The 16,140-nt window shown below is 39.4% G+C and overlaps 1 protein-coding gene across 2 annotated transcripts in view; it reads left to right on the plus strand.

Annotated features, from left to right (window-relative positions):
- Positions 1-16,140, plus strand: part of slc39a8 (solute carrier family 39 member 8) — an 84,255-nt gene that overhangs the window by 44,584 nt on the left and 23,531 nt on the right. For both annotated transcript variants that reach the window (XM_065025956.1, XM_065025957.1), the window contains exons 3-4: positions 10,238-10,407; positions 14,882-15,004. In XM_065025956.1, coding sequence (XP_064882028.1) covers positions 10,238-10,407; positions 14,882-15,004 — 293 coding nt within the window. The remainder of the gene's footprint in view (positions 1-10,237; positions 10,408-14,881; positions 15,005-16,140) is intronic.

Genomic DNA, 16,140 nt, shown 5'->3' on the forward strand with positions numbered 1-16,140 from the left:
TAAATGATTAGGACACTAGGCCTGTTTTAAATGATTAGGACACTAGGCCTGTTTTAAATGATTAGGACAGGCCTGTTTTAAATGATTAGGACACTAGGCCTGTTTTAAATGATTAGGACATGTGAACAGTTTTAAATGATTAGGACACTAGGCCTGTTTTAAATGATTAGGACACTAGGCCTGTTTTAAATGATTAGGACATGTGAACAGTTTTAAACGATTAGGACACTAGACCTGTTTTAAATGATTAGGACATGTGAACAGTTTTAAATGATTAGGACACTAGGACTGTTTTAAATGATTAGGACACTAGGCCTGTTTTAAATTATTAGGACACTAGGCCTGTTTTAAATGATTAGGACACTAGGCCTGTTTTAAATGATTAGGACACTAGGCCTGTTTTAAATGATTAGGACACAGTTTTAAATGATTAGGCCAGTTTTAAATGATTAGGACACTAGGCCTGTTTTAAATGATTAGGACACTAGGCCTGTTTTAAATGATTAGGACACTAGGCCTGTTTTAAATGATTAGGACACTAGGCCTGTTTTAAATGATTAGGACACTAGGCCAGTTTTAAATGATTAGGACACTAGGCCTGTTTTAAATGATTAGGACACTAGGCCTGTTTTAAATGATTAGGACATGTGAACAGTTTTAAATGATTAGGACACTAGGCCTGTTTTAAATGATTAGGACATGTGAACAGTTTTAAATGATTAGGACACTAGGACTGTTTTAAATGATTAGGACACTAGGCCTGTTTTAAATGATTAGGACACTAAGCCTGTTTTAAATGATTAGGACACTAGGCCTGTTTTAAATTATTAGGACACTAGGCCTGTTTTAAATTATTAGGACACTAGGCCTGTTTTAAATGATTAGGACACTAGGCCTGTTTTAAATGATTAGGACACTAGGCCTGTTTTAAATGATTAGGACACTAGGCCTGTTTTAAATGATTAGGACATGAACAGTTTTTAAAGGACACTAGGCCTGTTTTAAATGATTAGGACACTGAGGCCAGTTTTAAATGATTAGGACACTAGGCCTGTTTTAAATGATTAGGACATGGAACTGTTTTAAATGATTAGGACACTAGGCCTGTTTTAAATGATTAGGACACTAGGCCTGTTTTAAATGATTAGGACACTAGGCCTGTTTTAAATGATTAGGACACTAGGCCTGTTTTAAATGATTAGGACACTAGGCCAGTTTTAAATGATTAGGACACTAGGCCTGTTTTAAATGATTAGGACACTAGGCCTGTTTTAAATGATTAGGACACTAGGCCTGTTTTAAATGATTAGGAGGCCTGTTTTAAATGATTAGGACACAGGCCTGTTTTAAATGATTAGGACACTAGGCCTGTTTTAAATGATTAGGACACTAGGCCAGTTTTAAATGATTAGGACATGTGAACAGTTTTAAATGATTAGGACACTAGGCCTGTTTTAAATGATTAGGACACTAGGCCTGTTTTAAATGATTAGGACACTAGGCCTGTTTTAAATGATTAGGACACTAGGCCAGTTTTAAATGATTAGGACACTAGGCCTGTTTTAAATGATTAGGACACTAGGCATGTTTTAAATGATTAGGACACTAGGCCTGTTTTAAATGATTAGGACAAGTTTTAAATGATTAGGACACTAGGCCAGTTTTAAATGATTAGGACACTAGGCCTGTTTTAAATGATTAGGACACTAGGCCTGTTTTAAATGATTAGGACACTAGGCCTGTTTTAAATGATTAGGACACTAGGCCTGTTTTAAATGATTAGGACACTAGGCCAGTTTTAAATGATTAGGACACTAGGCCTGTTTTAAATGATTAGGACACTAGGCCTGTTTTAAATGATTAGGACACAGTTTTAGATTAGGACACACCTGTTTTAAATGATTAGGACATGTGGCCAGTTTTAAATGATTAGGACACTAGGCCTGTTTTAAATGATTAGGACACTAGGCCTGTTTTAAATGATTAGGACACTAGGCCTGTTTTAAATGATTAGGACACTAGGCCTGTTTTAAATGATTAGGACACTAGGCCTGTTTTAAATGATTAGGACACTAGGCCTGTTTTAAATGATTAGGACACTAGGCCTGTTTTAAATGATTAGGACACTAGGCCTGTTTTAAATGATTAGGACACTAGGCCTGTTTTAAATGATTAGGACACTAGGCCTGTTTTAAATGATTAGGACATGTGAACAGTTTTAAATGATTAGGACACTAGGCCTGTTTTAAATGATTAGGACACTAGGCCAGTTTTAAATGATTAGGACATGTGAACAGTTTTAAATGATTAGGACACTAGGCCTGTTTTAAATGATTAGGACATGTGAACAGTTTTAAATGATTAGGACACTAGGCCTGTTTTAAATGATTAGGACACTAGGCCTGTTTTAAATGATTAGGACACTAGGCCTGTTTTAAATGATTAGGACACTAGGCCTGTTTTAAATGATTAGGACACTAGGCCTGTTTTAAATGATTAGGACACTAGGCCAGTTTTAAATGATTAGGACACTAGGCCAGTTTTAAATGATTAGGACACTAGGCCTGTTTTAAATGATTAGGACACTAGGCCTGTTTTAAATTATTAGGACACTAGGCCAGTTTTAAATGATTAGGACACTAGGCCTGTTTTAAATGATTAGGACACTAGGCCAGTTTTAAATGATTAGGACACTAGGCCTGTTTTAAATGATTAGGACACTAGGCCTGTTTTTAAATGATTAGGACACTAGGCCAGTTTTAAATGATTAGGACACTAGGCCTGTTTTAAATGATTAGGACATGTGAACAGTTTTAAATGATTAGGACACTAGGCCTGTTTTAAATGATTAGGACACTAGGCCTGTTTTAAATGATTAGGACACTAGGCCTGTTTTAAATGATTAGGACACTAGGCCTGTTTTAAATGATTAGGACACTAGGCCTGTTTTAAATGATTAGGACACTAGGCCTGTTTTAAATGATTAGGACACTAGGCCTGTTTTAAATGATTAGGACACTAGGCCTGTTTTAAATGATTAGGACACTAGGCCTGTTTTAAATGATTAGGACACTAGGCCTGTTTTAAATGATTAGGACATGTGAACAGTTTTAAATGATTAGGACACTAGGCCTGTTTTAAATGATTAGGACACGAGGCCAGTTTTAAATGATTAGGACACTAGGCCTGTTTTAAATGATTAGGACATGTGAACAGTTTTTAAATGATTAGGACACTAGGCCTGTTTTAAATGATTAGGACACTAGGCCTGTTTTAAATGATTAGGACACTAGGCCTGTTTTAAATGATTAGGACACTAGGCCTGTTTTAAATTATTAGGACACTAGGCCAGTTTTAAATGATTAGGACACTAGGCCTGTTTTAAATGATTAGGACACTAGGCCTGTTTTAAATGATTAGGACACTAGGCCTGTTTTAAATGATTAGGACACTAGGCCTGTTTTAAATGATTAGGACACTAGGCCTGTTTTAAATGATTAGGACACTAGGCCTGTTTTAAATGATTAGGACACTAGGCCAGTTTTAAATGATTAGGACATGTGAACAGTTTTAAATGATTAGGACACTAGGCCTGTTTTAAATGATTAGGACACTAGGCCTGTTTTAAATGATTAGGACACTAGGCCTGTTTTAAATGATTAGGACACTAGGCCAGTTTTAAATGATTAGGACATGTAGGCCAGTTTTAAATGATTAGGACACTAGGCCTGTTTTAAATGATTAGGACACTAGGCCTGTTTTAAATGATTAGGACACTAGGCCTGTTTTAAATGATTAGGACACTAGGCCTGTTTTAAATGATTAGGACACTAGGCCTGTTTTAAATGATTAGGACACTAGGCCTGTTTTAAATGATTAGGACACTAGGCCTGTTTTAAATGATTAGGACACTAGGCCTGTTTTAAATGATTAGGACACTAGGCCTGTTTTAAATGATTAGGACATGAACAGTTTTAAATATTAGGACACTAGGCCTGTTTTAAATGATTAGGACACTAGGCCTGTTTTAAATGATTTTGAACAGTTTTAAACGATTAGGACACTAGACCTGTTTTAAATGATTAGGACATGTGAACAGTTTTAAATGATTAGGACACTAGGCCTGTTTTAAATGATTAGGACACTAGGCCTGTTTTAAATGATTAGGACACTAGGCCTGTTTTAAATGATTAGGACACTAGGCCTGTTTTAAATGATTAGGACACTAGGCCTGTTTTAAATGATTAGGACACTAGGCCTGTTTTAAATGATTAGGACACTAGGCCTGTTTTAAATGATTAGGACACTAGGCCAGTTTTAAATGATTAGGACACTAGGCCAGTTTTAAATGATTAGGACACTAGGCCTGTTTTAAATGATTAGGACACTAGGCCTGTTTTAAATGATTAGGACACTAGGCCTGTTTTAAATGATTAGGACACTAGGCCAGTTTTAAATGATTAGGACATGTGAACAGTTTTAAATGATTAGGACACTAGGCCTGTTTTAAATGATTAGGACACTAGGCCTGTTTTAAATGATTAGGACACTAGGCCTGTTTTAAATGATTAGGACACTAGGCCTGTTTTAAATGATTAGGACACTAGGCCTGTTTTAAATGATTAGGACACTAGGCCTGTTTTAAATGATTAGGACACTAGGCCTGTTTTAAATGATTAGGACACTAGGCCTGTTTTAAATGATTAGGACACTAGGCCTGTTTTAAATGATTAGGACACTAGGCCTGTTTTAAATGATTAGGACATGTGAACAGTTTTAAATGATTAGGACACTAGGCCTGTTTTAAATGATTAGGACACTAGGCCTGTTTTAAATGATTAGGACATGTGAACAGTTTTAAATGATTAGGACACTAGGCCTGTTTTAAATGATTAGGACATGTGAACAGTTTTAAATGATTAGGACACTAGGCCTGTTTTAAATGATTAGGACACTAGGCCTGTTTTAAATGATTAGGACACTAGGCCTGTTTTAAATGATTAGGACACTAGGCCTGTTTTAAATGATTAGGACACTAGGCCAGTTTTAAATGATTAGGACATGATTGAACAGTTTTAAATGATTAGGACACTAGGCCTGTTTTAAATGATTAGGACACTAGGCCTGTTTTAAATGATTAGGACACTAGGCCTGTTTTAAATGATTAGGACACTAGGAACAGTTTTAAATGATTAGGACACTAGGCCTGTTTTAAATGATTAGGACAGGCCTGTTTTAAATGATTAGACACTAGGCCTGTTTTAAATGATTAGGACACTAGGCCTGTTTTAAATGATTAGGACACTAGGCCAGTTTTAAATGATTAGGACACTAGGCCTGTTTTAAATGATTAGGACACTAGGCCTGTTTTAAATGATTAGGACACTAGGCCTGTTTTAAATGATTAGGACACTAGGCCTGTTTTAAATGATTAGGACATGTGAACAGTTTTAAATGATTAGGACACTAGGCCTGTTTTAAATGATTAGGACACTAGGCCTGTTTTAAATGATTAGGACTAGGCCTGTTTTAAATGATTAGGACACTAGGCCTGTTTTAAATGATTAGGACACTAGGCCTGTTTTAAATGATTAGGACATGTGAACAGTTTTAAATGATTAGGACACTAGGCCTGTTTTAAATGATTAGGACACTAGGCCTGTTTTAAATGATTAGGACACTAGGGTTTTAAATGATTAGGACACTAGGCCTGTTTTAAATGATTAGGACACTAGGCCAGTTTTAAATGATTAGGACACTAGGCCTGTTTTAAATGATTAGGACACTAGGCCTGTTTTAAATGATTAGGACACTAGGCCAGTTTTAAATGATTAGGACACTAGGAACAGTTTTAAATGATTAGGACACTAGGCCTGTTTTAAATGATTAGGACACTAGGCCTGTTTTAAATTATTAGGACACTAGGCCTGTTTTAAATGATTAGGACACTAGGCCTGTTTTAAATGATTAGGAGGCCAGTTTTAAATGATTAGGACACTAGTTTTAAATGATTAGGACACTAGGCCAGTTTTAAATTATTAGGACACTAGGCCAGTTTTAAATGATTAGGACACTAGGCCAGTTTTAAATTATTAGGACACTAGGCCAGTTTTAAATGATTAGGACACTAGGCCAGTTTTAAATGATTAGGACACTAGGCCTGTTTTGATTAGGACACTAGGCCAGTTTTAAATGATTAGGACACTAGGCCAGTTTTAAATGATTAGGACACTAGGCCTGTTTTAAATGATTAGGACACTAGGCCTGTTTTAAATGATTAGGACACTAGGCCAGTTTTAAATGATTAGGACACTAGGCCTGTTTTAAATGATTAGGACACTAGGCCTGTTTTAAATGATTAGGACACTAGGCCAGTTTTAAATGATTAGGACACTAGGCCAGTTTTAAATGATTAGGACACTAGGCCTGTTTTAAATGATTAGGACACTAGGCCAGTTTTAAATGATTAGGACACTAGGCCTGTTTTAAATGATTAGGACACTAGGCCTGTTTTAAATGATTAGGACACTAGGCCTGTTTTAAATGATTAGGACACTAGGCCTGTTTTAAATGATTAGGACACTAGGCCAGTTTTAAATGATTAGGACACTAGGCCTGTTTTAAATGATTAGGACACTAGGCCTGTTTTAAATGATTAGGACACTAGGCCTGTTTTAAATGATTAGGACACTAGGCCAGTTTTAAATGATTAGGACATGTGAACAGTTTTTTAGGACACTAGGCCTGTTTTAAATGATTAGGACACTAGGCCTGTTTTAAATGATTAGGACACTAGGCCTGTTTTAAATGATTAGGACACTAGGCCTGTTTTAAATGATTAGGACACTAGGCCAGTTTTAAATGATTAGGACACTAGGCCTGTTTTAAATGATTAGGACACAGGCCTGTTTTAAATAGGCCTGTTTTAAATTATTAGGACACTAGGCCAGTTTTAAATGATTAGGACACTAGGCCAGTTTTAAATTATTTTAAACAGTTTTAAATGATTAGGACACTAGGCCTGTTTTAAATGATTAGGACACTAGGCCTGTTTTAAATGATTAGGACAGTTTTAAATGATTAGGACACTAGGCCTGTTTTAAATGATTAGGACACTAGGCCAGTTTTAAATGATTAGGACATAGGCCAGTTTTAAATGATTAGGACACTAGCCTGTTTTAAATGATTAGGACATGTGAACAGTTTTAAATGATTAGGACACTAGGTTTTAAATGATTAGGACACTAGGCCTGTTTTAAATGATTAGGACACTAGGCCAGTTTTAAATGATTAGGACACTAGGCCAGTTTTAAATGATTAGGACACTAGGCCTGTTTTAAATGATTAGGACACTAGGCCTGTTTTAAAATTAGGAGGCCTGTTTTAAATGATTAGGACACTAGGCCTGTTTTAAATGATTAGGACACTAGGCCTGTTTTAAATGATTAGGACACTAGGCCTGTTTTAAATGATTAGGACACTAGGCCTGTTTTAAATTATTAGGACACTAGGCCTGTTTTAAATGATTAGGACACTAGGCCAGTTTTAAATGATTAGGACATGTGAACAGTTTTAAATGATTAGGACACTAGGCCTGTTTTAAATGATTAGGACACTAGGCCAGTTTTAAATGATTAGGACATGTGAACAGTTTTAAATGATTAGGACACTAGGCCTGTTTTAAATGATTAGGACACTAGGCCTGTTTTAAATGATTAGGACACTAGGCCTGTTTTAAATGATTAGGACACTAGGCCTGTTTTAAATGATTAGGACACTAGGCCAGTTTTAAATGATTAGGACACTAGGCCTTTTTTAAATGATTAGGACACTAGGCCTGTTTTAAATGATTAGGACACTAGGCCAGTTTTAAATTATTAGGACACTAGGCCAGTTTTAAATGATTAGGACACTAGGCCAGTTTTAAATTATTAGGACATGTAAACAGTTTTAAATGATTAGGACACTAGGCCAGTTTTAAATTATTAGGACACTAGGCCTGTTTTAAATGATTAGGACACTAGGCCAATTTTAAATGATTAGGACACTAGGCCTGTTTTAAATGATTAGGACACTAGGCCAGTTTTAAATGATTAGGACACTAGGCCAGTTTTAAATGATTAGGACACTAGGCCAGTTTTAAATGATTAGGACACTAGGCCAGTTTTAAATGATTAGGACACTAGGCCTGTTTTAAATGATTAGGACACTAGGCCTGTTTTAAATGATTAGGACACTAGGCCAGTTTTAAATGATTAGGACACTAGGCCTGTTTTAAATGATTAGGACACTAGGCCTGTTTTAAATGATTAGGACACTAGGCCTGTTTTAAATGATTAGGACACTAGGCCTGTTTTAAATGATTAGGACACTAGGCCTGTTTTAAATGATTAGGACACTAGGCCTGTTTTAAATGATTAGGACACTAGGCCTGTTTTAAATGATTAGGACACTAGGCCTGTTTTAAATGATTAGGACACTAGGCCTGTTTTAAATGATTAGGACACTAGGCCTGTTTTAAATGATTAGGACACTAGGCCTGTTTTAAATGATTAGGACACTAGGCCAGTTTTAAATGATTAGGACATGTGAACAGTTTTAAATGATTAGGACACTAGGCCTGTTTTAAATGATTAGGACACTAGGCCTGTTTTAAATGATTAGGACACTAGGCCAGTTTTAAATGATTAGGACATGTGAACAGTTTTAAATGATTAGGACACTAGGCCTGTTTTAAATGATTAGGACACTAGGCCTGTTTTAAATGATTAGGACACTAGGCCTGTTTTAAATGATTAGGACACTAGGCCAGTTTTAAATGATTAGGACACTAGGCCTGTTTTAAATGATTAGGACACTAGGCCTGTTTTAAATGATTAGGACACTAGGCCTGTTTTAAATTATTAGGACACTAGGCCTGTTTTAAATGATTAGGACATGTGAACAGTTTTAAATTATTAGGACACTAGGCCTGTTTTAAATTATTAGGACACTAGGCCTGTTTTAAATGATTAGGACATGTGAACAGTTTTAAACGATTAGGACACTAGACCTGTTTTAAATGATTAGGACATGTGAACAGTTTTAAATGATTAGGACACTAGACCTGTTTTAAATGATTAGGACACTAGGACTGTTTTAAATGATTAGGACACTAGGCCTGTTTTAAATGATTAGGACACTAGGCCTGTTTTAAATGATTAGGACACTAGGCCTGTTTTAAATGGACACTAGGCCTGTTTTAAATGATTAGGACACTAGGCCTGTTTTAAATGATTAGGACACTAGGCCTGTTTTAAATGATTAGGACACTAGGCCTGTTTTAAATGATTAGGACACTAGGCCTGTTTTAAATTATTAGAACACTAGGCCTGTTTTAAATGATTAGGACATGTGAACAGTTTTAAATGATTAGGACACTAGGCCTGTTTTAAATGATTAGGACATGTGAACAGTTTTAAATGATTAGGACACTAGGCCTGTTTTAAATGATTAGGACACTAGGCCTGTTTTAAATGATTAGGACACTAGGCCTGTTTTAAATGATTAGGACACTAGGCCTGTTTTAAATGATTAGGACACTAGGCCTGTTTTAAATGATTAGGACACTAGGCCAGTTTTAAATGATTAGGACATGTAAACAGTTTTAAATGATTAGGACACTAGGCCAGTTTTAAATTATTAGGACATGTGAACAGTTTTAATCAAGGTTCCAGAGGTGGATCTGATCTGGGCCAGCAGCAGGTTTTAATCAGGGTTCCAGAGGTGGATCTGATCTGGGCCAGCAGCAGGTTTTAATCAGGGTTCCAGAGGTGGATCTGATCTGGGCCAGCAGCAGGTTTTAATCAGGGTTCCAGAGGTGGATCTGATCTGGGCCAGCAGCAGGTTTTAATCAGGGTTTCAGAGGTGGATCTGATCTGGGCCAGCACCAGCAGCCTCTTATTCACCGCTGAAGTGAGTTTGGAAAAAACGGAAAATATGCAAAAAGTTTTCACATGCAAATCAATTAGGCTTTACAAAAAATGACGTGGTCATCATTGTGGTAGAATGTTTATTTTGATTGGTGATTTTTTTTTAATGCATATTATCAAAAGTCCCATCAGGATTATTAGGGAAATCATTATTCATGAAAACGTTTTAAACAAATGAAGTTATTAATCTGACTATCCACAATAATCTTATTATTCTGTGCATGTAACCGTGCTCAATATGCATCTCTTTCTCTTGTCCTGTCCAGTGTGGGGTTATGGCTTCCTGTCTGTCACCATTATTAACCTGGCCTCTCTCCTGGGCCTGGCACTCATCCCCTTCACCAAGAAGCCGTACTTTCCCAAGGTGCTCACCTACTTCATCGGCCTGGCCATCGGCACGCTCTTCTCCAACGCTGTCCTTCAGTTAATACCAGAGGTAGGATCTCTCTAATGCTGTTAATACCAGAGGTAGGATCTCTCTAATGCTGTTAATACCAGAGGTAGGATCTCTCTAATGCTGTTAATACCAGAGGTAGGATCTCTCTAATGCTGTCCTGCAGTTAATACCAGAGGTAGGATCTCTCTAATTCTGTTAATACCAGAGGTAGGATCTCTCTAATGCTGTCCTGCAGTTAATACCAGAGGTAGGATCTCTCTAATTCTGTTTACATTTACATTTAACATTTAAGTCATTTAGCAGACGCTCTTATCCAGAGCGACTTACAAATTGGTGCATTCACCTTATGACATCCAGTGGAACAGTAGTGCATCTAAATCTTTTAAGGGGGGTTGAGAGGGATTACTTTATCCTATCCTAGGTATTCCTTAAAGAGGTGGGGTTTCAGGTGTCTCCGGAAGGTGGTGATTGACTCCGCTGTCCTGGCGTCGTGAGGGAGTTTGTTCCACCATTGGGGGGCCAGAGCAGCGAACAGTTTTGACTGGGCTGAGCGGGAACTGTACTTCCTCAGTGGTAGGGAGGCGAGCAGGCCAGAGGTGGATGAACGCAGTGCCCTTGTTTGGGTGTAGGGCCTGATCAGAGCCTGGAGGTACTGAGGTGCCGTTCCCCTCACAGCTCCGTAGGCAAGCACCATGGTCTTGTAGCGGATGCGAGCTTCAACTGGAAGCCAGTGGAGAGAGCGGAGGAGCGGGGTGACGTGAGAGAACTTGGGAAGGTTGAACACCAGACGGGCTGCGGCGTTCTGGATGAGTTGTAGGGGTTTAATGGCACAGGCAGGGAGTCCAGCCAACAGCGAGTTGCAGTAATCCAGACGGGAGATGACAAGTGCCTGGATTAGGACCTGCGCCGCTTCCTGTGTGAGGCAGGGTCGTACTCTGCGGATGTTGTAGAGCATGAACCTACAGGAACGGGCCACCGCCTTGATGTTAGTTGAGAACGACAGGGTGTTGTCCAGGATCACGCCAAGGTTCTTAGCGCTCTGGGAGGAGGACACAATGGAGTTGTCAACCGTGATGGCGAGATCATGGAACGGGCAGTCCTTCCCCGGGAGGAAGAGCAGCTCCGTCTTGCCGAGGTTCAGCTTGAGGTGGTGATCCGTCATCCACACTGATATGTCTGCCAGACATGCAGAGATTCGATTTGCCACCTGGTCATCAGAAGGGGGAAAGGAGAAGATTAATTGTGTGTCGTCTGCATAGCAATGATAGGAGAGACCATGTGAGGTCATGACAGAGCCAAGTGACTTGGTGTATAGCGAGAATAGGAGAGGGCCTAGAACAGAGCCCTGGGGGACACCAGTGGTGAGAGCACGTGGTGTGGAGACGGATTCTCGCCACGCCACCTGGTAGGAGCGACCTGTCAGGTAGGACGCAATCCAAGCGTGGGCCGCGCCGGAGATGCCCAACTCGGAGAGGGTGGAGAGGAGGATCTGATGGTTCACAGTATCGAAGGCAGCCGATAGGTCTAGAAGGATGAGAGCAGAGGAGAGAGAGTTAGCTTTAGCAGTGCGGAGCGCCTCCGTGATACAGAGAAGAGCAGTCTCAGTTGAATGACTAGTCTTGAAACCTGACTGATATGGATCAAGAAGGTCATTCTGAGAGAGATAGCGGGAGAGCTGGCCAAGGACGGCACGTTCAAGAGTTTTGGAGAGAAAAGAAAGAAGGGATACTGGTCTGTAGTTGTTGACATCGGAGGGATCGAGTGTAGGTTTTTTCAGAAGGGGTGCAACTCTCGCTCTCTTGAAGACGGAAGGGACGTAGCCAGCGGTCAGGGATGAGTTGATGAGCGAGGTGAGGTAAGGGAGAAGGTCTCCGGAAATGGTCTGGAGAAGAGAGGAGGGGATAGGGTCAAGCGGGCAGGTTGTTGGGCGGCCGGCCGTCACAAGACGCGAGATTTCATCTGAGAGAGAGGGGAGAAAGAGGTCAGAGCACAGGGTAGGGCAGTGTGAGCAGAACCAGCGGTGTCGTTTGACTTAGCAAACGAGGATCGGATGTCGTCGACCTTCTTTTCAAAATGGTTGACGAAGTCATCTGCAGAGAGGGAGGAGGGGGAGGAGGATTCAGGAGGGAGGAGAAGGTGGCAAAGAGCTTCCTAGGGTTAGAGGCAGATGCTTGGAATTTAGAGTGGTAGAAAGTGGCTTTAGCAGCAGAGAGAGAAGAGGAAAATGTAGAGAGGAGGGAGTGAAAGGATGCCAGGTCCGCAGGGAGGCGAGTTTTCCTCCATTTCCGCTCGGCTGCCCGGAGCCCTGTTCTGTGAGCTCGCAATGAGTCGTCGAGCCACGGAGCGGGAGGGGAGGACCGAGCCGGCCTGGAGGATAGGGGACATAGAGAGTCAAAGGATGCAGAAAGGGAGGAGAGGAGGGTTGAGGAGGCAGAATCAGGAGATAGGTTGGAGAAGGTTTGAGCAGAGGGAAGAGATGATAGGATGGAAGGGGAGAGAGTAGCGGGGGAGAGAGAGCCATATATATATGGATACGACCTTCTCAGCTCTGCAGATTTTGCTGTGAAGAGACAAGAGTCGTTAGATCATTTGTTTTGGTATTGTATGTAGCTCGTTTTTGGTCACAGGTCCAGGAATGGCTGAAGAATTACAACATTTACCTGGAGCTATCTCTGGGTGATCACTCTGGGTGATCTGAAAAGTCAATCTTATCAGTAATATAATAATTATTTTAGCAAAACATTTTTTTTTAAATCTTTCATTTACAATCTGTAGAAACTTTGAGAATAGAAAGGTTCAGAACTTGTGAAACAACACAGTTAAAACATAGTAGAAATCCAATGTGGATGGTATTGTGTGTGTCTTTTATGTGTGTGTGTATGGGAATGTGTATATATTTGTATGTACAGTGGGGCAAAAAAGTATTTAGTCAGCCACCAATTGTGCAAGTTCTCCCACTTAAAAAGATGAGAGAGGCCTGTAATTTTCATCATAGGTACACTTCAACTATGACAGACAAAATTAGAAAAAAAAATCCAGAAAATCACATTGTAGGATTTTTAATGAATTTATTTGCAAATTATGGTGGAAAATAAGTATAATCTCTGCAGCACTTCACCAATCAGGCCTTTATGGTAGAGTGGCCAGACGGAAGCCACTCCTCAGTATAAGGCACATTACAGCCCGTTTGGAGTTTTCCAAAAGGCGCCTAAAGGACTCTCAGACCTTGAGAAACAAGATTCTCTGGTTTGATGAAACCAAGATGGAACTCTTTGGCCTGAATGCCAAGCGTGACGTCTTGAGGAAGCCAGGCACCATCCGTACGGTGAAGCATGGTGGTGGCAGCATCACGCTGTGGGGATGTTTTTTCAGCGGCAGGGACTGGGAGACTAGTCAGGATCGAGAGAAAGATGAACGGAGCAAAGTAGAGATCCTTGATGAAAACTAATATTCTAATTCTAATATTAAGGGACAGAAGTACAGTAGGAGCCAAAATGTCCTTTCAGTCGGTGCTACCCTAGAAAAGAATACATTATAAATGTTTCATAATAGTTGATCTTTGAGCTTTTTCATCAAAGGTGTTATTAATAAGTGTCACCGGCGTTGATTGAATCTGGAGACTGAGTCTTCGTGGTCAAATGGAGGGAGAAGAGATGGCCATGGTTTCAAAATGTATTAAATAATGGATCTATTTGACTGTTTTAATCTTTCAACTCTATTCATGCTTAATTTACTGTGTTACTGCTCCCTAGGGTTGTAAATTACTGCTCCCTAGGGTTGTAAATTACTGCTACCTAGGGTTGTAAAATCACTGCTACCTAGGGTTGTACAATCACTGCTACCTAGGGTTGTAAAATCACTGCTACCTAGGGTTGTAAAATCACTGCTACCTAGGGTTGTAAAATTACTGCTACCTAGGGTTGTAAAATCACTGCTACCTAGGGTTGTAAAATTACTGCTACCTAGGGTTGTAAAATCACTGCTACCTAGGGTTGTAAAATGACTGCTACCTAGGGTTGTACAATTACTGCTACCTAGGGTTGTACAATTACTGCTCCCTAGGGTTGTACAATTACTGCTACCTAGGGTTGTACAATTACTGCTACCTAGGGTTGTACAATTACTGCTACCTAGGGTTGTAAAATGACTGCTACCTAGGGTTGTAAATTACTGCTACCTAGGGTTGTAAATTACTGCTACCTAGGGTTGTAAATTACTGCTACCTAGGGTTGTAAAATCACTGCTACCTAGGGTTGTAAAATCACTGCTACCTAGGGTTGTAAAATTACTGCTACCTAGGGTTGTAAATTACTGCTACCTAGGGTTGTAAAATTACTGCTACCTAGGGTTGTAATATTACTGCTACCTAGGGTTGTAATATTACTGCTCCCTAGGGTTGTAAAATGACTGTAACTTTCCCCACATTCCCTGGATTTCCCCTCATAATTCCAGGAATCTTCCACCCAGGAATGATTGGTACCCTACTGTTACCACATGCATGTTTTTCCAACAGGCCCTGGGATTTGATCCCAGAGCGGATGACTACATTCTCAAAGCCGTTGGAATATTTGGTGGATTTTACCTGCTGTTCTTCACAGAGAAAGTACTGAAGATGTCACTAAGAACAGAGCATGAGGTATTGTCTGATTTAAACCATTTATATATATATACACTGTACCTGTAACTTTGCATTAATCAGAGACGTAGCAATGTTACTTTCTCTAGGGTGTGTATTTCCTGTCTGTTTTTTGAGAGCCTTATGATTGATTGATTGAATTAATTGATTGTGACAAGGTTCTGTGCCTACTACACTGTGTCGATTTTCCTGTCTGTACATCTCTGGTCGTCTAGCCAGTGTCATTTCCTGTCTGTACATCTCTGGTCGTCTAGCCAGCGTCATTTCCTGTCTGTACATCTCTGGTCATCTAGCCAGCATCATTTCCTGTCTGTACATCTCTTGTCATCTAGCCAGCGTCATTTCCTGTCTGTACATCTCTGGTCGTCTAGCCAGCGTCTGTGTGTTCCGTCTCTGTATGTTTACCATAGGGCCCTGGTCAGAGCTCGTACAGGGAGTACTGTAGGGTACCCTTTGAGACATACCCATGCTCTCATTTTTTAACCACAAAACTATGTATAAAAAATTATGTCTTTGCAGCATGGCCACAGCTGTTCTGTGCCTGTACTGTGTCGATTTGACCAGGCTTCGTTTATTGTCTCTCTGTACATCTATCATCTTTGTCCTGTCTCTAGTATGTTTAATATCTTTGTCCTGACTCTGTATGTTTAACATCTTTGTCCTGTCTCTAGTATGTTTAATATCTTTGTCCTGTCTCTAGTATGTTTAATATCTTTGTCCTGTCTCTAGTATGTTTAATATCTTTGTCCTGTCTCTGTATGTTTAATATCTTTGTCCTGTCTCTGTATGTTTAATATCTTTGTCCTGTCTCTGTATGTTTAATATCTTTGTCCTGTCTCTAGTATGTTTAATATCTTTGTCCTGTCTCTGTATGTTTAATATCTTTGTCCTGTCTCTAGTATGTTTAATATCTTTGTCCTGTCTCTAGTATGTTTAATATCTTTGTCCTGTCTCTAGTATGTTTAATATCTTTGTCCTGTCTCTGTATGTTTAATATCTTTGTCCTGTCTCTGTATGTTTAATATCTTTGTCCTGTCTCTGTATGTTTAATATCTTTGTCCTGTCTCTAGTATGTTTAATATCTTTGTCCTGTCTCTAGTATGTTTAATATCTTTGTCCTGTCTCTAGTATGTTTA

The sequence above is a fragment of the Oncorhynchus nerka genome, linkage group LG12, assembly GCF_034236695.1.
Source record: "Oncorhynchus nerka isolate Pitt River linkage group LG12, Oner_Uvic_2.0, whole genome shotgun sequence".
Lineage (NCBI taxonomy): Eukaryota > Metazoa > Chordata > Actinopteri > Salmoniformes > Salmonidae > Oncorhynchus > Oncorhynchus nerka.